The 24,765-nt window shown below is 45.2% G+C and overlaps 2 protein-coding genes across 2 annotated transcripts in view; one reads left to right on the top strand and one right to left on the bottom strand.

Annotated features, from left to right (window-relative positions):
* The window catches only part of LOC141106783 (uncharacterized), a 258,502-nt gene that overhangs the window by 112,744 nt on the left and 120,993 nt on the right, over window positions 1-24,765 (top strand).
* Window positions 744-24,765, bottom strand: part of LOC141105440 (uncharacterized) — a 91,835-nt gene continuing 67,813 nt past the window's right edge. The window contains 6 exon segments of the mRNA XM_073595295.1: window positions 744-2,918; window positions 4,164-4,305; window positions 4,429-4,629; window positions 4,711-4,938; window positions 10,095-10,289; window positions 10,370-10,493. Coding sequence (XP_073451396.1) covers window positions 1,036-2,918; window positions 4,164-4,305; window positions 4,429-4,629; window positions 4,711-4,938; window positions 10,095-10,289; window positions 10,370-10,493 — 2,773 coding nt within the window. The 3' untranslated portion in view covers window positions 744-1,035.

Genomic DNA, 24,765 nt, shown 5'->3' with positions numbered 1-24,765 from the left:
ATATTGAACCCTACGGACTAAGACTGGGATGCCATTAAAGTTCATGTGCGTGTAAAGGCAGGTGTCCCAATACTTTTGGTAATATAGTGTATGTGGTATCACTGCAATCGTCAGGAGCAGGAGAATTTATTTGGGGTTGTTCTTTGGTGGAAGGTTATGGTTGTAACAAGAAATATACAGCTACATTTAAAAAAGGTGTTTTTTTTTTTTTTTACTATTTTGGACCAGTTCTCCTTTGATAATAAAAAATCAGGAGACATCAATCACCATTTACCACCAAATGAAAGCCCAATTTGTCCTGAAACAAACGCGGTATAATCCTCCAGGAGGCACAAAGTAGTTGTGATGATATGTACAGTTTTACTAACACATGTCAAAGTTGCTAAATTGTGCTTAGGCATTAACATTTGTTTTACCCTTAGGTGTGAAGGAGTTAACAAAGTGATTTCCTATGACTGTCAGCCCCATCTAGTGGCCATAATGAGGTATCTCTCCTGAACTACCTAAAATTCCACATTATGGCCACTAGATGGAGCCAATGATCTTAGGAAATCACTTTATGAAATAAAATACGACCAGAATTTGTCATAGTACGGCGAATGCTCGTCACACTTGGTCAACAATTTTTTTTAAGCTAGACCTGTAAATGTTTATTACATATAGATAGTCTGGTTGAAAAAAGACACAAGTCCATCTAGTTCAATCAATAGAAAAAATAAAGTTTACACTACAAAATGTACCAATGAGAGGTAATGACTCCATTTTTATTTTTCTCCTGCTATCAATGGCCAACACGGTACAACACTTCATCCATGTCTTTGGTGATCTCTGATCTCCTTATCAACTGTTTCTTACATGATGAAGATCAGCCATGGAGTATATCTGAGGTGTATATCAGGGTGTGCTTCTTCCCCACATGTCCAGCAACATTCATATACAAGACATTTCCCGCACTCAAGGCACTAATACACCTCAAGGGTTGTGTGGGACCCCCTGATGTAAAGGAAGACAGGACTTCAGTGAGGAACAATTCCCTCACTCAGGACAGGAAGGTGACTTCTCCCTCGTGTGAGACCTCTGATGTCTGGAAAGATTGGACTTCTGTGAAAAACATTTCCTGCACTCAGGACAGGAATACGGCTTCTCCCCCGTGTGCGACCTCTGATGTGTGTCAAGATACTGCTTCTGTGAAAAACATTTCCCACACACAGAACAGGAATACGGCTTCTCCCCCGTGTGAGACCTCTGATGTCTGAGAAGTTCTGATTTCTGTACAAAACATTTCCCACACTCAGGACAGGAATACGGCTTCTCACCTGTGTGTGACCTCTGATGTCTGAGAAGAAGCGACTTGACTAAAAAACATTTCCCGCACTCAGGACAGGAATACAGATTCTCAGCCATGTGTGATTTCTGATGATAGGAAAGACTGTACTTATCTGGAAAACATTTCCCGCACTCAGAACAGGGATACGGCTTCTCACCAGGGTGAGATCTCTGATGTCTGACAAGTTCTGATTTCTGTACAAAACATTTCCCACACTCAGGACAGGAATACGGCTTCTCACCCGTGTGCGACCTCTGATGTCTGAGAAAATTCGACTTATCTGAAAAACATTTCCCGCACTCAGGACAGGAATACGGCTTCTCCCCCGTGTGAGACCTCTGATGTATAACAAGTTCGTATTTCTGTACAAAACATTTCCCACACTCAGGACAGGAATACGGCTTCTCACCCGTGTGTGACCTCTGATGTCTGAGAAGAAGCGACTTGACTAAAAAACATTTCCCGCACTCAGGACAGGAATACGGCTTCTCAGCCATGTGTGATTTCTGATGATAGGAAAGACTGGACTTATCTGGAAAACATTTCCCGCACTCAGAACAGGAATACGGCTTCTCACCAGTGTGAGACCTCTGATGTCTGACAAGTTCTGATTTCTGTACAAAACATTTCCCACACTCAGGACAGGAATACCGCTTCTCAACCGTGTGAGACATCTGATGTCTGACAAGTTCTGATTTCTCTACAAAACATTTCCCGCACTCAGGACAGGAATACGGCTTCTCACCCGTGTGAGACCTCTGATGTCTGACAAGTTCTGATTTCTGTACAAAACATTTCCCACACTCAGAACATGAATACGGCTTCTCACCCGTGTGAGACCTCTGATGTGTATCAAGATGCGACTTAGCTGAAAAACATTTCCCGCACTCAGGACAGGTATATGGCTTCTCACCCGTGTGCGACCTCTGATGTTTGAGAAAATTCGACTTATTTGAAAAACATTTCCCGCACTTAGGACAGGAATGTGGCTTCTCACCCGTGTGCAACCTCTGATGTGTATCAAGATGCGACTTAGCTGAAAAACATTTCCCGCACTCAGAACAGGAATGTAGCTTCTCACCTGTATGAAATTTTTTATGCATATTAAGACTAGACTTAGAATTGAAACGCTTCCCGCACTCAGTACAGGAAAACCTCTTATCTGTTGGAAGGACGGCACCGTCCCTCACAGTCTGAGGTTCCTCAGGATAAGAGGAATACGATGGTCCGGCACTGTCCCTCACAGTCTGAGGTTCCTCAGGATAAGAGGAATACGATGGTCCGGCACCGTCCCGCACAGTCTGAGGTTCCTCAGGATAAGAGGAATACGATGGTCCGGCACCGTCCCGCACAGTCTGAGGTTCCTCAGGATAAGAGGAATACGATGGTCCGGCACCGTCCCGCACAGTCTGAGGTTCCTCAGGATAACAGGAATACGATGGTCCATCTACACTGTGTGGTGCCGGATGGACATTTGAGGTAGTCGGGTTTTCTCCTGGACTATACTGTGTGATGTCCTCATCTTCTACTTTACAGTCTGGAGACAAAGTGAGACAATCCTCTGAGGTTTTCCTCATCTCCCGTCCATCTACTAAAATAGAAATACAAAGATTATTACTAGACATGAGCAGATTGGTTTCCCTAAACCAGGACTCCGCCCACATCAGGCAGCTTTGTCTCTGAGGATCTTACAATTCCCCCCTCAAGGTAACTAGTAAATGGGTCCTCTGATCTCCTACCAGTTCATTTCTTTATTCATGGACCTTAGTCAGAGAGTGAGGAAACAACGAGAACTGTCTTTTATAGGAGTGACAGTGATGAGGGGATTATAGGACGAGTGTCCCCACCCCCTCTATCACTCATTGCCATCTTCCCAACACAAGAAGTCCTGCACTTCCTTATTTAGTCCATGATTTAGTCATGAATAACAGCGGGGCTGAGCCCCACCAGAGGTCAGAGAGTGAGGATGGGGGGAGAACAACCAAGATGAAGACTGGACTGATCCTGAAGACCACCATCATTGGATTATTGACTCCTCCCTCATCATCTCTTTCTGTTTAGGGTCCCGAAGTTGAAGGATGTTATCACATTATTATCAACATGTAAAAGTCTGTGCTCCAATCAAATCATCAGATATAAAATGTCCAGCTGGTAGGAAATGTGTATATATATATATATATATATATATATATATATATATATATATATAGTAGAGGGAAGAGAGAAGCCAGAAATATGTAATGTACAACATAGAGTATATAGTGCAGGGTCAGGAGTATGTAATATAAATTATATAATGTAAGAGTCAGGATTCATAATATTGGTATTCGGTAATCAGTGGTGGATTAAATGTTTACTGGAGACAAGTTGCAGAGGTCCCACACCGCTGCCTCCCATCTCCTGAGACTGCACTCAGTGACTTGGGTCTGAGACTATACAGACATATCCCTCCACCCAGGAACAGCAAGGAAAGAAAACAGAGCAAGTGGCCCCAGAAGAATTACAAAGATAGAGATCCTGCTATACCCTGGCATGGGGCAGAAGACCCAAGACACATGACACTGGTACCTAGGTTGAGCAATGCCTATAGTGAGAGTCAACATTTTGCTGCCTGCTGAACCCCAGAATCTCCATAAATCCAGTCTAGATACATAAATTGTGTCTGCAGCACAGAGAAGGAAGATTATCTGAGAGAAATACAGGAATACAGGACGGGGAACACAGCTCAGGAAAGTGACCAGGGGATTACAGGCTGATATCACCCAGTCCCTGCCCTATTCTGGACCAATCAGTGAGCAGTATAGGTGAAGGAATGTATTTAGTGTTAATGACCCACCTGTGCTGATCTCTGTAGGAGTGTCCTCCTCTATAAATGTCCCCGTTATTCCATCCTCCTCCATAGACTGCTGATCATCCCTCACATACGTCTCTTCTTCTTCTGTTTTAAGCTCAAATTCTATATCAATTGGATCTCCACTCTAAACCAAGAAAATGGGAGAGAATATTATCTGTAAAATAAGAGCTTTAATATTGTGAGATCACATAAAAAATCCACACATTGTCACTGTAAGTGTATGTTCTAGATTCTCCGTCCCACCAACCTTGTAACAGTGAGGGATGGTGTGACCTTCCTGTGTGGAATCCCGGGAGTACAGAGGACGAGGACATCTCTCTGATGGGTTTCTGTCACTAGGCAGCTCCATAATATCCTTGTGTGCTTCTGAAAACACCTCCATAACCCCATACTCCTCATCTTTAAACTCTTCTTTGACAAAAATATTATCATCCCCGAGATTTCCAATCTGCAATATATTATAAAACATTTATTGTAACACACATGCTTGTGTATAATGTATAACTACCAGTGATTGTTCCTCATCTACCTGATGATGGTGGGGGATGGTGTGACCTTCCTGTGTGGAATCCCAGGAATACAGAGGACGGGGACATCTCTCTGGTGGGTTTCTGTAGCTGGATGACTCCACCATGGTGTCCTGGTACAGATCTTTGTGTTCTTTTGGAAGCTCCGACTCCTCCATCACCCCATCCAAATCATCCTCCTCTTTTATCTCTTCATTAACCTCAACTTTAGAACCACTCAGGTTTCCACTCTGAATATATAATACAAATTGCATCAATTGTAACAATGCAGATAATGTACAGATCCTAATGATACTAGGGCTGAAACAACTAATCGACAACGAATCGATTATGAAAATAGTTGTCAACTATTTTCATAATCGATTAATCGGCCAGCCGATTAGTTGGCCTGCATACAGAATGCATTATTTGTTTACATATCAGGAAATACAGTTCAGCACACATACAACTCAGTACACCATCCATACATAGTTACATAGTTGGTAAGGTTGAATAAAAACACCAGTTCATCCAGTTCAACCTGAGTGAGTGTGGGTGCGTGTCTACAATTGTCCCTATTCCTGTACATTGTGTCTCATTAAGATACTTCTCTATTATATATTATTTATTTAGGGAACCCATATAGCACCGTCAATTTACGCAGCGCTCCACACATACATCGCACACTCACATCGGTCCCTACCCTCAAGGAGCCCACAATCCAGGGTCTCCAACTCACATTCATATACTAGGGCCAATTTTGGACAGAAGCCAATTAACCTACCAGCATGTCTTTGGAGTGTGGGAGGAAACTGGAGTAATACCACGCAGGCACAGGGAGAACATGCAAACTCCAGGCAGGTAGTGTCATGGCTGGGATTCGAACCAGCAACCCTTTTTACTGCTAGGCTAGAGTGCTACCCACTACACCACTGTGCCGCCCGTGGTGTCAGTAAGTTGCAGCTTGCTTTTGGGGCACTCTAAAGGCAGGAGGAGCCAGAAGCATCGGTGGGGGACCCCAGAAGAGAAGAATCGGGGCTGCTCTGTGCAAAACCATTACACAGAGCAGGCAAGTATAACATGTTTGTTGTTTAAAAAAAAAATACTTTAAAGACTGTGCAGGGAAGATCAGCATCTGAACCCAGAGAAGGTGGAGGCTGATAGACTGGAGGTAATAGAAAGCATTACTATTACATTTAAAGTAAACTTTTACATGGAGGCAAGCCACATTACGTGGGAGCAGGGCACATTAAGTGGGAGCAGGGCACATTAAGTGGGAGCAGGACACATTACGTAGGAGGCAGGACATATTACATGGGAGCAGGGTACATTACATGAGGGCAGGACACATTACGTAGGAGCAGGGAACATTATGTGGGAGCAGGGCACATTTCAAGGAGGCAGGACATATTACATGGGAGCAGGGTACATAACATAAGGGCTGGGTACATTAGGTGAGGGCAGGACACATTACGTAGGAGCAGGGAACATTATGTGGGAGCAGGGCACATTTCAAGGAGGCAGGACATATTACATGGGAGCAGGGTACATAACATAAGGGCTGGGTACATTAGGTGAGGGCAGGACACATTACGTGGGAGCAGGACACATTGCGTGGGAGCAGGACACATTGCGTGGGAGCAGGGCACATTACATGAGGGCAGGGTACATTACGTGGGAGCAGGACACATTGGGTGGGAGCAGGGCACATTACATGAGGGCAGGACACATTACGTAGGAGCAGGGAACATTATGTGGGAGCAGGGCACATTTCAAGGAGGCAGGACATATTACATGGGAGCAGGGTACATAACATAAGGGCTGGGTACATTAGGTGAGGGCAGGACACATTACGTGGGAGCAGGACACATTGCGTGGGAGCAGGACACATTGCGTGGGAGCAGGGCACATTACATGAGGGCAGGGTACATTACATGAGGGCAGGACACATTGGGTGGGAGCAGGGCACATTACATGAGGGCAGGACACATTACGTAGGAGCAGGGAACATTATGTGGGAGCAGGGCACATTTCAAGGAGGCAGGACATATTACATGGGAGCAGGGTACATAACATAAGGGCTGGGTACATTAGGTGAGGGCAGGACACATTACGTGGGAGCAGGACACATTGCGTGGGAGCAGGGCACATTACATGAGGGCAGGACACATTACGTAGGAGCAGGGAACATTATGTGGGAGCAGGGCACATTTCAAGGAGGCAGGACATATTACATGGGAGCAGGGTACATAACATAAGGGCTGGATACATTACGTGGGAGCAGGACACATTACATGGGAGCAGGGCACATTACATGAGGGCAGGACACATTACGTAGGAGCAGGACACATTTCAAGGAGGCAGGACATATTACATGAGGGCAGGGTACATTACGTGGGGCAGAGCACATTACATGGGGGCAGGGCACATTACGTGAGGGCAGAGCACATTACGTGAGGGCAGGGCACATTACGTGAGGGCAGAGCACATTACATGGGGGCAGGGCACATTACGTGAGGGCAGGGCACATTACGTGAGGGCAGGGCACATTACGTGAGGGCAGGGCACATTACGTGAGGGCAGGGCACATTACGTGAGGGCAGGGCACATTACATGAGGGCAGAGCACATTACGTGAGGGCAGGGCACATTACGTGAGGGCAGGGCACATTACGCGAGGGCAGGGCACATTTAAAGGAGGCAGGGCATATTACATGAGGGCAGGGCACATGGGAACAGTGCACATTACAAGGAGGCGGGGAACATTACAGGGGGCAGGGCACATTATGTGGGAGCAGGGCACATTACATACTCCCCAGTGTGAAAGGGATCTAAATTAAAAAATGTGATATTTGAGTCTGATTAGGGATGAGCTTCGAGTTCGAGTCGAACTCATGTTCAACTCGAACATCGGCTGTTCGCCAGTTCGCCGAACAGCGAACAATTTGGGGTGTTCGCGGCAAATTCGAAAGCCGCGGAACACCCTTTAAAATTTATGGGAGAAATCAAAAGTGCTAATTTTAAAGGCTTATATGCATGGTATTGTCATAAAAAGTGTTGGGGGACCCGGGTCCTGCCCCAGGGGACATGTATCAATGCAAAAAAAAGTTTTAAAAAAGCCCATTTTTTCTGGAGCAGTGATTTTAATAATGCTTAAAGTCAAACAATAAAAGTGTAATATTCCTTTAAATTTCGTACCTGGGGGGTGTCTATAGTATGCCTGTAAAGGGGCGCATGTTTCCTGTGTTTAGAACAGTCTGACAGCAAAATGACATTTCAAAGGAAAAAAAGTAATTTAAAACTACTCGCGGCTATTAATGAATTGCCAGTCCGACAATACACAAAAAAATTCATTGATAAAAACGGCATGGGAATTCCCCACAGGGGAACCCCGAACCAAATTTTTTTTTAAAAATGACGTGGGGGGTCCCCCTCAAAATCTATACCAGACCCTTCAGGTCTGGTATGGATTTTAAGGGGAACCCCGTGCCAAAATTTAAAAAAAAAATGTATACCAGACCCTTATCCGAGCACGCAACCTGGCAGGCCGCAGGAAAAGAGGGGGGGATGAGAGAGCGCCCCCCTCCTGAACCGTACTAGGCCACATGCCCTCAACATTGGGAGGGTGCTTTGGGGTAGCCCCCCAAAACACCTTGTCCCCATGTTGATGGGGACAAGGGCCTCATCCCCACAACCCTTGCCCGAAGGTTGTGGGGGTCTGCAGGTGGGGGGGCTTATCGGAATCTGGAAGCCCTCTTTAACAAGGGGACCCCCAGTTCCTGGCACTCCCCCCTGTGTGAAATGGTAAGGGGTACCTCTACCATTTCACAAAAAAAAGTGTCAAAAGTGTTAAAAATGACAAGAGAGTTTTTGACAATTCCTTTATTTAAATGCTTCTTCTTTCTTCTATCTCCCTTCGGTTTCTTCCTCCATCTTCTTCCTCTTCTGGTTCTTCCTCTGGTGTTCTCGTCCGGCATCTTCCTCCGCGGGGTTACGTAACGGGTGACCCCGCCCCCTCCTGACGTCACAGGGAATGCCACAGGGAAGTCCCCGTCAAGTCCCCGTGCGTCAGAGGGGGGTGGGGTCACCGGATGCCCTCCCCCCGTTATTTAAGAACCGTCAGAAGAGGAGAAGCGTCACAGTGGGAGCCTCCCTCCATGCCATCATGGATGCGGAGCGGCCCGAGGAGAAGAAGGGAAGAAGACGCCGCGGAGGAAGATGCCGGACAAGAACACCGGAGGAAGAACCAGAAGAGGAAGAAGATGGAGGAAGAAACCGAAGGGAGATAGAAGATAGAAGAAAGAAGAAGCATTTAAATAAAGGAATTGTCAAAAACTATCTCTTGTCATTTTTAACAGTTTTTTGTGAAATGGTAGGGGTACTTTTGTACCCCCTCACCATTTCACACAGGGGGGAAGGCCGGGATCTGGGGGTCCCCTTGTTAAAGGGGGCTTCCAGATTCCAATAAGTCCCCCACCTGCAGACCCCCACAACCACCGGGCAAGGGTTGTGGGGATGAGGCCCTTGTCCCCATCAACATGGGGACAAGGGCCTCTACGCTCTCTCGTCCCCCCCTCTTTTCCTGCGGCCTGCCAGGTTGCGTGCTCGGATAAGATTTTTAATTTTGGTGCGGGGTTCCCCTTAAAATCCATACCAGACCTGAAGAATCTGGTATAGATTTTGAGGGGGACCCCACGCCATTTTTTTTTTTAAATTTTGGTTCGGGGTTCCCCTGTGGGGAATTCCGATGCCGTTTTTATCAAAATTTTATGTGTATTGTCGGACCGGCAATTCATTAATAGCCACGAGTAGTTTTAAATGACTTTTTTTCCTTTGAAATGTCGTTTTGCTGTCAGACTGTTCTAAATACGGGAAACATGCGCCCCTTTACAGGCATACTATAGACACCCCCCAGGTACGAAATTTAAAGGAATATTACACTTTTATTGTTTGACTTTAAGCATTATTAAAATCACTGCTCCCGAAAAAACGGCCGTTTTTAAAACTTTTTTTTGCATTGATCCATGTCCCCTGGGGCAGGAACCAGGTCCCCAAACACTTTTTATGACAATAACTTGCATATAAGCCTTTAAAATGAGCACTTTTGATTATTCATGTTCGTGTCCCATAGACTCTAACAGGGTTCGCGTGTTCGAACAAATTTTTTGCCTGTTCACAAGTTCTGGTGCGAACCGAACAGGGGGGTGTTCGGCTCATCCCTAAGTCTGATGATATTTACCAGATTCAACCTCCAATAGTACATACAGTATATCTCTTCTGTCTGTTATTCTCAGAGTGGATTAGAGATTTTGCTCCCTAACCATATAGTTGGTTATTTATATTTACCACTGCATAGAGATTTTTAAGAATAAATTGCCTTTTTAAAAAAAAGTTTACATATCATCTACCTGATGATGGTGAGGGATGGTGTAACCTTCCTGTGTGGAATCCCGGGAATACAGAGGACGGGGACATCTCTCTGGTGGGTTTATGTTATTAGGTGGCTCCATCATATCCTTGTGTCCATCTGAAAGCTCCTTCATTACACCAAATTCCTTGTCCTCTTCTTTAATAACACTATTATAATCCTCAAGGTTTCCACTCTGAATATATAATAAAACATTTATTCTAACAAACATGATTGTGTATAAGTCATAACTATTCCTAATTGTTCCTCATCTACCTGATGATGGTGAGGGATGGTGTGATCTTCCTTTGAGGAAACCCAGAAATACAGAGGATGGGGACATCTCTCTGGTGGGTTTCTGTTACTTGTTTGCTCCATCATGATGTCCTTTAGAAAGCTGCTTCATCACACCATACTCCTCATCCTCCTCTTTTTACTCTTATTTAACAACAATATTATCATCCCCGATGTTTCCACTCTGAATATATAATAAAACATTTGTTCTAACAAACATGTTTGAGTATAAATCCTATTAGTGATTGTTACCCATCTACCTGATCATGGTGAGGAATGGTGTGAATGAATATCTGAGACTTGGATCAATATGACATTCTTTCTACAAATGAAATTTTCCCTCTTTCTTCCAATTTGAATCTTCTAAAATAAAGACATACATCTTCCGATCCTCCCATCCCCCACTACTAATAAAAGTCATATAATCCATTAGTAAAGACTGATGAGGTGAGAAGGTGATTGGTGTGAAAGGTGACACACCTCCAAAATGAAGACAATGTTCCGGCCCCATAACTGGGGGAACGTTCTGATCCTGAACGGGTTAATCTGCCTGTGTGGTGTAATAATTGGCCTTTGTAGGCCATGTATGGTCAGGATGGTCATTGTCTTGTCTATTTATTGTCAGTGCTGTTTGTTTAAAGGAACATATTACTAGAATTTATCTCCAAAATGAAGAAAATGCCGCAGCCCCATAAGTTGGGGAATGTTCTGACCCTGAAAGGGTTAATCTAGGTTTCCACACTATATATGTGTGTATCATCATCTGCTGGAGATAAAACATGTCACAGTGACTATGGAGGAAGAGGACGGACATGACGGGGGTTATTGGGTGTATATATAAAATAAGATCTTTTTACCTCCTTTTCTCCAGCAATGTCTCTTCTCTACGTCCTCTGGACTCACCTCTAACCCAGAACTTCCTGTCTGTACCTGACATCACTTCCTGTCTAAGTAGAAGTGAGATCACCACCTTGTGGAGCTTAGAGGAAATGCAGTGTCTCGAAGTATGAACACAGCCTTGTGCTGTGTATGTACTGTATATTAGAGCTGCACAATTAATCGTTAAAAAATCGTGATCTCGATTCACCCCCTCTGACGATCTGTCCTGCTGAGTTTGCCGATTCTTTCATATAGACAAGTGGAGAGATTATCTGCTCACTCAGCTGTCAAAAGAAAGCATCCGGTCAGTAAATGCAGGAAGTTTAACCACTTAAAGTCTAAATCTTTTTCTGACACTTCTTTCTTAAGTTAAAATCAATATTTTTTGTTAAAAAAATACTTGGAACCCCCAAACATTTATATATATATATATATGTAGCGCATGACCCCCGTAGGAGCTGCTGTTTGTGTGTTCTATCCGTAAATCACATTTACCACCTAGCCCATAGCAGCCCATAGAAATAGAAACAGTTCATATTGTACTTCTCTCTTGCTTTCATTTGTATAACATGAACTGGGATAGAAAAAGGGTTTTCTGAGATGCTCTTTTGTTGCTTCATAATCTTTCCTTTGCCTCTCATGCAAAGACTTAGAACATTGCGGATAATGAAAAGTCACTCTGAAATAACTTTTCATTAGAAAGATGGGAGCAGTCTGGTCCTTGAGAACAATGAAAGTGAATAGCAAAGAGCCACTCTGAATAACTCTTTGCATATAGACTTGGGTAGATTTACTAGAGAATACATAGGCTGTTGTAGTAAAGAGTCACTCTGAATAACTTCATCACCCGTAGACCTTTTTAGAACAATCTGTATCTCTTTTTGTGCTCGGAGCTCTACCGCCGCCTTTTGACCACTACTTCCCGTCTGTACAGTACTTCCAAGTTGAGCTAAGGAAGCGATTACTCTGAATAATTTCTCCCACCTGACTGATTGGAATCCCGGGATATTGTTGAACCCAAAGTCACAGGCCATCACCACCTGTCTCACTGACTTGCGTACCAACATCCCTCAGCCTCTGGTAGTACCGTTCCCCTGGGCTTTCACTCTCTTCATTAACAGTCCATGTGCCACTCACAAACGATCGATCGCCCAGTTGTCTTCCGCTTAGTTGCTACCCTGTTTCCCCGAAAATAAGACCTAGCGTGATTGTCGGTGATGGCTGCAATATAAGCCCTACCCCCCAAATAATCCCTAGTTAAAGTCCTTGTAGGTCTTATTTTCAGGGTAGGGCTTATTTTCGGGGAAACAGGGTAGGGCTTATTTGGGGGGAAGGGCTTATATTGCAGCCATCACTGACAATCACGCTAGGTCTTATTTTCGGGGAAACAGGGTACTTCTGAATGGTTTCTACATCCCTTCTCTCCAGTCTGGCACGCTCCCCTCCCCGCAGGGGCGTCCAGCCACACCAGCGACTACATGCTGTGCGGTGTCACTAACTCCTCTCCTCCGTGTGGCCTGGTCCCCCCTCCTTCCCCGTACAGGGGGGGGCTCTGCTTGGCTCCCCAAAGGGGGGCCCTCTCTCTGATCTCTCCCTTTCTGGAACTCCCCAGCAGCATGTGACCCCAGCTTATATGGGAGTCCCGCCTCCTGCCAAACAAATTAATGATTGGCCAGAACTCACACACGAGCTGCCTGTCACTCAGATCCCAAGTCCAACCTCTCTTCCAGAACCATTTCCACTGAAAGCACAAGGAGGCATCTCTGGGTCCAAGCACAGGTGGCCACACCCTGCACTACACTGACACTCCCAGTTCTCAAAATAAACAACCAGGCCTGGAATCACAATGCAAGCCTGCCTAAATTTACCTGAAACCGTACTTTGTCATTTAAACTCAGAAAGCTCACCTACTTGAAAGTAGGTGCCCCCTATATATATATATATATATATATATATATATATATATAAGCAATTGCTGCAATATTTTATGTCACAATCTATTTGCCCAGCAGTCTTTCAAATACACTTCAATAAAAAAAAAAAAAAAAAAAAAAAGAGAAGAAACAGTAAAGTTAGCACAATTTTTTTTGTTTCAATGTGAAAGATGATGTTACGCCGCGAGAATCGAGAGAGAATCGCAATCTATCCTCTAAGCAAAAAAATTGTGATTCTCATTTTAGCCAGAATCGTGCAGCTCTACTGTATATCCTTATAGATGGGGTCACCTCCACTCCCAACAAGGTAGAGAGAAATATATATATATAATATTTCTTAGATTGTAAGCTCTAACGAGCCGGGCCCTCCGATTCCTGCTGTATTGAATTGTATTGTAACTGTACTGTCTGCCCTCATGTTGTAAAGCGCTGTGTAAACTGTCTGCACTATACAAATCCTGTATTATAATAATAATAATATCTTATTATCTCCTCTGCTGCCAGGCCCAACAATGTCTGTACTCTACTTCTTCCCAACTCACCTCTTACCCGGAACTTCCTGTATGTATGTGACATCACTTCCTGTATACCATAGAGACTTCCTGTCTGTATGTGACATCACTTCCTGTCTTCCATAGAGACTTACTATCTAGGTAGAAGTGAGAAGATCACCACCTTGTAGAGCTCAGAGGAACTGCAGCCCCGAGAAACGTCTCGTAGTGCGAGCACGGCCTTGTGCTGTGTGTGTATGTCCTCTATATCCTTATACACTTGTAGTGATGTGATCATTTCTTTGCCCATTTGCCAAACATATACTCCTGTTATGCAGTGTTTGTGTTGCCCCTTTTCAATATGGCTGCTATGCTCTCTCTCTCACCAAGGATGAGGTAAGTGGGTGGAGAGAGAGACATGTGGCAGAAAGAGAACAGTGAATTCTTGCTGAGAGAGAACAGACTGTGTAAGTGCTGCAGTTTCTCCTCACTGAGACATACATAGAGACTGTTAATAATTTCATGTTCCTGTCTGGAAAATACCTCATGTTGGATGGTTCACTGAATGTTATTTATTCAATACATGGACTTTCAAATACAAAGCTGTGTGGATTACTGTCTATGTGGAGATACATTTCTCAATTGGGATTTCACTTTCTATTCACAAGCCCCAATTGAGTGGAGGCACTGCGCATGTTAGAGATCCTGTCCTGATCACACAGATTATGAAGACTCTGCTCCTAAATACTCTACAGTTGACGCCATCATGTCTCAGTAGCCGCAGAGTGTGAAAAGAATAGCGCAACATTTGGAGGCACCACTGAGATCAATATCTTGGATCGGGACATTAAGGAACAACCATGTCATTGTTATCAACAGAAGCTGTGAGGCAGCGGGCCCTGGAAGACGGACTGAAGTAGCTGATTGTGCTGTAGTATTTTCAGTAATCTCAATTCCAGTAAGGTGGAAGTTACCAGCCCTGCCTGTAAAGTGTGAACTATTGAATACAACTGCTTCTTCAGAAGAAACTGTAATGTTGACTGCTACAGCTGCTAAGCAGGAAAAAATATTGAGCACCTGCTGCTAAAAGTCACTGAAGTCATTGCTCAGACTTTGCATGCTGAATCTTATCACAAATTAAAGGCTTTTTCAGGAGTGCTACCTGTCCCCGCTGGTGAAGAAAGCTTTGAGGTGTGGAAAGATTTTGCACAACAAGTGATAGAGCAAAGGACCTGCTCGGAGGAAAAGAAAAAAAAGCGCATCTGTAAGAGTCCAGGTCTTACTACGCATGCACCAATGGCGCGTTGCCGCCAGAGGAAATCTGTGCCTACTGAGCATGCACCAAAGATGCCTCGGTGGGCCAACCCGCACCTGCGCAGAAGACTTGATGGAAAAAGGGAAAAGGCCCAGGAGGCGCACAGGAAGTGACCTCAACCCGATGGGAAAATCCCCAGGAGGCGTACAGGAAGTGACCTCAACCTGATGGAAAAAGGCGGGAAGATGCCCAGGAGGCGCACAGAAAGTGACCTCAAACTTCCCTATATAAGTCCAGCCCAGACACTGCCAAATTGCTGGATTATCTTCATTCCCCCTTGTTCCTGTGCTAGTGTGTGATCTGTCTGAACGTGTTGTGACCTGGAAACCTATTTGACTACTCTTGATTGCTGCTTGCCATTGACCTTGGATTTGTACCTTGACCATTCTACTTCTTTGTCCCTTTTGTACTCAGCTGCCAGATTGGAACCGACCCCGGCTTGGATCTCGACCATTCTTCTTCTGATTAACCCTTTTATACTTCGTTGCCAAACTGGACTTGACCTCGGCTGGGATCTTGGACTAAGGCTTGCACGGTGCTACGCACCCCTTGTACCCGTGCCATTTGGTGTCCACCAAGTCTCTGTCTCCATCTCCAGAGGCTTCAAGGACCCGAGGTGCAAGGGAGGCCTCCCCACTACTCCGGTCTCACATCAGGTACGTTGCCCTCATGACAGAATAATCCAGCCATGTCTGAGACTGAGGGGAGTGGCCTCTGTGTCTCAGGCCCAGACGTCCATACAAGAGGAGTACTTTCAACTGGAAGGTCGGCTGACTGCAATGGCTAATACCTCAGTTCTGAGCCCTGCGGAACCACTTGTTATGGCTATGGAGCAGCCCATCTCTACTCCAGCTCCTGAACCACGGGTTCTTATGCCGCAATGCTTTTCAGGGGTTCGCCACAAGTTCTGGGCATTCAGGAATGCCTGTCGGCTATACTTTACCTTACAGCCTAGGACCTTCTCCTCAGAGGATACAAAGGTCGGCTTCGTAGTAGCCTTACTTACAGAAGAACCTCAAGCATGGGTTCATCAGCTATTGGAAAGGGAGAGTCCTATACTGCACTCACTGTCTTCTTTCTTCGATGCCTATGATGACCCACAACAAACCACCATGGCTGAAACAGTGTTGACCTCTCTACAACAGGACTACGTAATGGAATTCCGCAAGTGGGCTGCAGACACTGCATGGAATGATGCTGCCTTGTGCCATCAGTTTCGCTTGGGCCTGTCCAAGCCCCTCAAAGACTAATTAGCAAGAGTGGGGCTTCCTGATACATTGGAACCAACAATTCATTTGGCTATCCAGCTTGATCTTAGACTCAGAGAATGTCGCAGGGAATGATCCGGTATGGCCCGTCCCACATGGATGCTGCCACGAGTACCCGTGGCTCCACACCTGAGAATCCCTGAGACCCACGCATAAACCCAATTAATGATGCAGAACCGATGCAACTCGGCTTAGTTCGTGCATCCCTCACACCCGAAGAGCGACAACACCGTCACCTGAACAATCTATGCCTGTATTGTGGTGGATCGGGTCACTTTCTTCAGAGAGGTCCCATTAGGCCGAGTAAGTGGATTGAACCCCCATCTGTTTCACTGTACGTTGTTAAATCCTTGCATCTCACTCTCTGCCTCTCTTTGCAGATACCGGGAAGGATAATCCAAGTAGCAGCCATTATTAACTCTGGGGCTTGCAGCTGCTTTATTGACATCCACTTCTCCAAAAAGTATGGAATCCCACTATGCAAGAAGCCCCAGCCATTACCATTCATCTGGCAGATGGCTCCATACCAACCTCAGGTCCCATAACCCATGAGACCACCCTCATATTGGCCACCACCATCTTTCAGCTCACCCTATTGCTTACACCACTGTTTCCCACAACGAGCCTGTTTGATGGTTCAACCCCTTTCCACAGATGACAACACTCTTCTCCCCCAGGTCTCTTCCTGGACGTTTTCAATAAAAAGGGGGCTGAATCCCTACCGCCTCACTGGCCGTATGATTGCCCCATTGAGCTTCTTCCTGGTTCTGCAGTACCATTTGGGAGGATCTTCCCACTCTCTGAGCCTGAATTAGAAGTCCTCCAAAAATACATTGATGACAATCTTAGGAAAGGCTTCATCCGGCCCTCTACCTCTCCTGCTGGTGCTGGACTCTTCTTTGTGGAAAACAAGGACCATTCTTTAAGACCATGTATCGACTACAGAGAATTGAACAGTATCACAATCAAGAATCGATACCTGTTGCCTCTAGTCCCTGAGCTCGTTCAGAGGTTCCACACCACCAAGGTCTTCTCAAAATTGGACCTACGGGGGGGCTTACAATTTATTACGGATAAGAGAGGGTGATGAATGGAAAACGGCCTTTCGTACTAGGTTTGGCCATTTTCAGTATTTGGTCATGCCATTTGGGCTGTGTAACGCCCCAGCAACTTTCCAACACTTGGTGAACGACATCTTTCGGGATTTTCTTGACCTCTTCATGATAGTGTACTTAGATGACATCCTTGTTTTTTCACCTTCCCTCGAGGCACATCACATTCACATGCAAAAAGTCCTTTTTCGCCTCCGAGCCCATAAACTACGCCAAGCTTAAAAAATGTGAATTTGAGAAAGATACCATACAATTCCTTGGCCTCATTATTTTGACTTCTGGCATATCCATGGACCCCCAGAAGGTAACTGCAGTTCTTGAATGGCCAGTACCCTGGGACCATAAGAGCGTCCAGAGGTTCGTGAGATTCGCCAATTTTTATAGAAGATTCATTAAAGATTTCTCGTCAATAATTTCCCCCCCTACACACAACTCACCAAGCAAAACAACCATTTTCTGTGGTCCCCCTCAGCACAAATGGCTTTCGTCAAACTCAAGAAGCAATTCACCTCTGCGTCAGTCCTTCGTCATCACGACTCAGCCCTGCCTTACGTGTTAGAGGTCGATGCTTCAGAGATTGCAATTGGGGCAGTCCTTTCTCAGCGCCACAAAACCACAGCCATGTTGCATCCTATTGCCTTCTTTTCCAGGACGTTGTCACCAGCCGAAAGGAACTATGATGTAGGGGACCGGGAACTCCTTGATATTAAACTGGGCCTGGAAGAATGGCTATGTATTGGAAGGAGCCTCGCATCCTATACTTATCTACACTGATCATAGGAATTTGGAATACCTCAGTACAGCTAAACCTCTCAGACCTAGACAAGCCAGATGGGCTCTCTTCTTCACCCGATTTCAAATGCTAATCACGTACCGTCCGGGATCCAAGAATTGTAAACCTGATGCTCTATCCCCCATGTATCCCACATCAGATAACTCACTAACGACGGATGCGATACTCCCTACCTATAATTTCTTCCTACTTACGGATGACCTCATGTCCAGGATTAAACTGGCCTCCTCTCTAGACCAACCGCCCCCAGGAAATCAGCTGCAAGAAAAGGACGGACTTTTCTTCCATGAATATGCTGTGTTTGTGCCCCTTCAAAAGTTCCTGTGCTCAAACTCTGCCCTGACAACATGTTAGCAAGGCATTTCTGGGTGACCAAAACCACCGATCTGCTTTTGCAAACCTTTTGGTGGCCTACCCTCAAGACAGACTGCCACACTTATGTCAATTCCTGCCCGGTATGCAATCACAGCAAAACTGAAAATAATAAATCATGGGGTCTCCTGGGAACAGATCAGCATGGATTACATAGTGGAGCTACCACCCTCTGATGGGTTTACATCCATATTTGTTGTTGTGGACCGCCTTACAAAAATGGCTCATTTTATTCCTACGATTGGCACTCCTTCCGCCCCAGAAACAGCTCAGGCTTTTATCAAGGAGATCATACGCTTCCATTGCGTCCCCAGCAATATTGTATTGGATCGTGGGGTCCAATTCACCTCTAAATTTTGGAAGGAGCTCTGTCTTGCTCTAGACATCGAGAACTACTACTCTTCGGCCTACCACCCTCAAACCAATGGTCAAATGGAACGCACGAATCAAACTCTTGAACAGTACATTCGTTGTTTCTCCACCTTCGTCCAAGACATTTGGGCGTCCCTACTTCCTTGCGCAGAATTCGCATACCACAACGCAATACATTCTACCACTAAGCAATCACGATCTACGCCAACCTAGGGTACCACCCTTCTTTTTCCCATCCTACCCGCTTCCGATTCGGTCTCAGCTGTCTGGAACTGAGTGGAGTTTCTACATAACAACTTAGAGCTCCTAAAGGATACCATGGCCAAGGCACAGCTGGATTACAAGACCATCTATGATTGAAGGGGGCGGGGGGACCTGGATCTTCAACCAGGAGACAAGGTTTGTCTGTCTACCAGGCATTTGAAGTTGGCCTGTCCATCCAAGAAATTGGGCCCTAAGTTCATTGGGCCCTTCCCTGTCCTGTCCCGATTCAACCCTGTTGTCTAAAAACTCAAACTACCCTCAACTTACCAGATCCACCCTGTCTTCCATGCCTCCCTCCTGAAGCCCGTGGCCCCAAACCCCTTTGGGGAACGTGGGGATCGTCCTCCGCCTTCCTCTATGATTAAAGGGATTGAGGAGTACGAGGTGGAGGGCTTACTACGCATGCACCAATGGCGCGTTGCCGCAAGAGGAAATCCGTGCCAACTGAGCATGCGCCAAAGACGCCTCAGTGCGCCAACCAGCACCTGCACAGAAGACTTGATGGAAAAAGGCAGGAAAATGCACAGTAGGCACACAGGAAGTGACCTCAACCAAATGGAAAAAGGCGGGAAAATCCCCAGGAGGCGCACAGGAAGTGACCTCAAACTAAGGCCAGCCCAGACACCGCCAAATTGCTGGATTATCTTCAGTCTCCCCTTGTTCCTGTGCTAGTGTGTGATCTGTCTGAACTTGTTGTGACCTGGAAACCTATTTGATTACTCTTTGACTGCTTGCCATTGACCTCAGATTTGTACCTTGACCATTCTACCATTTGTCCCTTTTGTACTCAGCTGCCAGATTGGAACCGACCACGGCTTGGATCTTGACCATTCGTCTTCTGATTAACCCTTTTATACTTCATTGTCAAACTGTACTTGACCTCGGCTGGGATCTTGGACTAAGGTTTGCACAGTGCTCCGCACCTCTGGCACCCGTGCCACTCCGTGTCCACCAAGTTTCTGTCTCCATCTCCAGAGGCTTCAAGGACCTGAGGTGCAAGGGAGGCCTCCCCACTACTTCGGTCTCACATCAGCTATGTGGCCCTCGTGACAGTATCATGGAAAGTTTAAGACCACCAGCATCCATTATCATTAGAGCTTACAAGGACACTCATGTGAGTACCAGTGCTCAAGAATATATTGATGTTTTGACAGATGCTTATGGACAGCACCGTGACCCTGATCAGATGCTTACTGATTTTAAACAGACAAAACATAAAGAGGAAGAGGATGTTTCTGTGTTTGTGAGGAGGCTAGAAGAGCTTCTAGGGTGATTGCTTACTGAAAAGGAAATCTCTCCTACAGATGTTGGCAAATTAAGGACTGCTCAAATAATAAAGGGGCTACTGCCACATCACCCAATGTCACCAGTCCTAAGAGTTGTTTTGAGAGAGAGAAACTTTACTTTCACTGAAACTATGACTTAAGAAAAGAAACAGGAGTCTGATATCCTTTTTAGTACCCCTTCTAAGAGCAAAGTTAAACAGAGTTCTTTGGTTGAGCACAAAAATTAGACTGTTGTTAAAAACAATGAAGTGGGTGAACTCCCACAGCCTAGAGCTCAATCTGCTGATAAAACCTACAGTGATAAGCCTCTCTTCCACATTAAATGTTTCTGCAGTGGAAAAGCAGGCCACAAAGTTCGTCAGTGTCCACTGCTGGCTGATAGTTCTGAAATTCACAGTAAAGCTGGACAATGTGTACAAAAGAAAACAGGGAAAATCAAGAAAACAAATGTTTACCAAACTACCTGAAATAGGCCGCAGATGTACTTTCAATTTGTTTGTTAATGATATACCCACTACTGCTCTGTCTGATACTTGTTCTCAGCTGACTATCATATACAGGCCCTTCTATCAGCAACACTTAAACCCCCTCCTTTTGCAACCTGTGGACACTATGCCTGTTTATGGTGTGGGAGAAAATCCTGTATTTATGGATGGTTGTCTAGAAGTTGAGCTACGCATTCCTGGTATGATAGCTGATGAGGATACCCCACTTAAAGTCATTGCTTATCTGAGCCCTCCACCTGGGGGTAACGAGTATGCTCCTATGATTGTGGGTTCCAATGTTGAGGCTGCTTTCATACGGTTTCTTCAGCCCCAACAGGAACCTCCTCTACCTTCACTGCCTGTTGCTCCAGAACTTCAAAATATCTGCCAAACCTTTGCTCCTGATCTTCCTGGAGGGTGTATGGGAAATCCATGGCATCCCATAGAACTTCCAGCCGGGGGAGTGAGAGTGTTGCGGGTTTATGTGGAAATTTCACAAAGCACAACTGCTTTTTCCTGCTGGAGACTGATACAAAAGAGGCTGCAAAAAATGGCTGGGGGATAGTATCAGAAAGGAAAAACTATTGTTTAAAATGTCCAAGAATGGATGTTGTTACTGTTCAGAACATTACCACATACCCAGTTATAATACCAGCCTGGAAAGTGGTAGCCTATTGTTACCCGGTGGAAACCATTAGCTCCTACCCTGCCTGTTGCTTATATTAGTCGCAGTCTAAGCCCAGCAGAAAAGAATTATCCTGTGCATAAACTGGAATTTCTTGCCCTTAAGTTGGCTATTGTTGAAAAGCTGAATGATTACTCGTATGGGGCTCAGTTTGAGGTGAGAACTGACACCAACCCCCTAACTTATGATTTGACTACAGCTAAGCTGGATGCCACTGGTCATAGGTGGCTTGCTGCCTTGTCTAATTACCAATTCACTCTCAAGTACAAGCCAGGGCCCAAAAATATTGGGGCTGATATTCTCTCTAGGCATACTGGATTGCCAGTGAACGTAGTAAAAAATGAATGGGAGGAAGTACCTGGGTCTGTTGTGGCTGTCTATTGTGCTACAGCTGCTGTTCAAGGAGACAATACTGTTTTCTCTGAATTATGAGTTATTGACTCCTTGGGAGCTGGTCAAGCGTGTATCCCAAACATGTATTCCTGCCCCACCGCTTTACGGGTACCAGAAAACATCCAGCTGCAGGAGAAAGATATGATCCTTCTACAAAAGAGAGATCCAGAAATCAGACATGTTAGAGAATCTGTTTTCCGCAAAGATCCTAATTATATGAGAAAAACCCTACCTGAGCAGAGTACCTACTATCCTAAAGAATGGGATAAACTCAAAATAACTGATGGACTTTTATACAGGTTACATTTGTTCCATGAACATCAGGGAAGGAGACAGCTAGTGCTCTCTCAAGTCTACAGAAAATCTGTTTTGAGAAGTTTGCATGATCAACATGGACATCTAGGAGTTGAAAAAACCTATGGACTAATCCAAGACCGTTTCTTTTGGCCACAAATGAGGGAATCTGTTGTGGACTACTGCCGCCGTTGTGTGAGATGTCTGCAATGGAAAACTTTACCTACTCGAGCTGCTTCTATGGAACACTTGAAAAGTTCTGGTCCAATGGATTTAGTGTGCATAGACTTTTTGTGTATTGGCAATGACAGCAGTGGTATGGGAAATGTTTTGATTGTGCCTGGTCACTATACTCGATATGCTCAAGCCTATCCCACCAAAGATCAGAAAGCAGTAACTGTAGCTAAAGTGTTGTGGGAGAAGTTTTTTGTTCATTATGGATTGCCAAATCGACTTCACTCTGACCAGGGGTGGGACTTTGAAAGTCGCCTAATTAAAGAGCTGTTAACATTACTTAACATCGACAAGAGCCGCACCACACCTTATCATCCAGAGGGTGATGCTCTCCCTGAACGTTTCAATTGGACCTTGTTGAACATGTTGGGTACCCTCCCTAATAGTGCTAAGCAAACCTGGAGCCGACATGTTGGAGCTATGGTACATGCCTACAATTGTACCAGACATGAATCATGAGTTATGAAATAACTCTCCTTATTTTCTCATGTTTAGGAGAGAAGCCCGTCTCCCTATTGACATTCAGTTGGGTGTGTCTATGATGGAGTGGAAAATAGAAATCACTACCAGTATGTGGCACGACAGAGTTTAAAAGAGACCTATCAAATGGTGAGGAAAATACTGCAAAAATAAATGCTGCCAATAAAAGGCGTTTTGATGCCAAAGTTCATTACAAAGACTTATAACCTGGTGATAAAGTGCTTCTCCGCAATTTGGGACCCTCAGCCAAACTTAACCCTTTCATGACTAAGCCTATTTTTGAAATTTGGTGTTTACAAGTTAAAATCCGTATTTTTTGCTAGAAAATTACTTAGAACCCCCAAACATTATGTATATTTTTTAGCAGAGAATCTAGAGAATAAAATGGAGATCGTTGCAATATTTTATATCACACAGTATTTGTGCAGCGGTGTTTTAAACACAAATTTTTGGAAAAGGGACACTTTCATGAATTTTAAAAAATCCAAACAGTAAAGTTACCCCAATTTTTTTGTATAATGTGAAAGATGATGTTACGCCGAGTAAATAGATACCAAACATGTCACGCTTTATAATTGCACGCACTCGTGGAATGGCGACAAACTACGGTACCCAAGAATTTCCATATGCGACGTTTTAAATTTTTTTTACGGTTACCAGGTTAGAGTTACAGAGGAGGTCTAGTGCTAGAATTATTGCTCTCACTCTGACGATCGCGGCGATACCTCACATGTGTGATTTGAACACCGTTTACATATGCGTGCGCGACTTCCGTATGCGTTTTCTTTGCTGCGCGAGCTCGCGGGGAAAGGGGGCGCTTTAAAAATGTATTTTTAAATTCATAAATTGTGTTTAAAAAAAAAAAATGTTTTGATGACTTTTATTGCTGTCACAAGGAATGTAAACATCCCTTGTGACAGTAATAGGTGGTGACAGGTACTCTTTTTGGAGAGATCGGGGGTCTAAAAGACCCCCCATCCCTCCTTTACACTTCAAAGCATTCAGATCGCCGAAAACGGCGATTCTGAATACTGTGTACTTTTTAAAAACCGGCGCCATTGGCAGCCGAGTAAACGGGAAGGGACGTCATGACGTCGCTTCCGCGTTTACAATTTGAAGGCTGGAACGAAGCCGCCCACAGCTTCGTTCCAGCCCACCTCCACCCACCGGAGGCATCGGATTGGTCACCGAGCCTCCGGATCGACCAGGAGGCCCGGTAAGAGCAGCGGGAGGGCAGGACGTCCCCTCCCGCTGCTCCGGTATAACAGCCAAGCGGCTTTTAGCCGCATCGGTTGTTATACACGGATAGCCAATCGCCGGCTCTAAACAACGGTACCGGGATGATGCCTGCAGCTGCGGGCATCATCCTGGTATAACCCCCGAAAGCCGAGTGCGCATATCTGCGTACGGTCGGCGGGAAGGGGATAAATGAGCTGATCACTGGCAAAATGAGTTGTTTGACATTATAGAAGAACTGCCTAGTATTCCAGTCTACAGGATTCGAGGACCTGAGGGTCGGATTAAAGCCTGGCATAGGAATCTCTAGCTTCCAGTACCACAAGTTGCTACTGCTGATGAGAAGCCACAATCTGATATTGTTACAGATTCTAATGATGTGCCTTGTGCAGACAGTGGAGACCAGGGTGATGACAGTGACTGGTTTACACCTCCACCAGAGTCTCCTGTACAGGTTCCTTCAACCTATTACTGATGGGGGGCCT

Source organism: Aquarana catesbeiana, linkage group LG08, assembly GCF_042186555.1.
Source record: "Aquarana catesbeiana isolate 2022-GZ linkage group LG08, ASM4218655v1, whole genome shotgun sequence".
NCBI lineage: Eukaryota > Metazoa > Chordata > Amphibia > Anura > Ranidae > Aquarana > Aquarana catesbeiana.
Note: the sequence above shows the minus strand (reverse complement) of the source record. Positions and strands in the feature narration are given on the sequence as shown.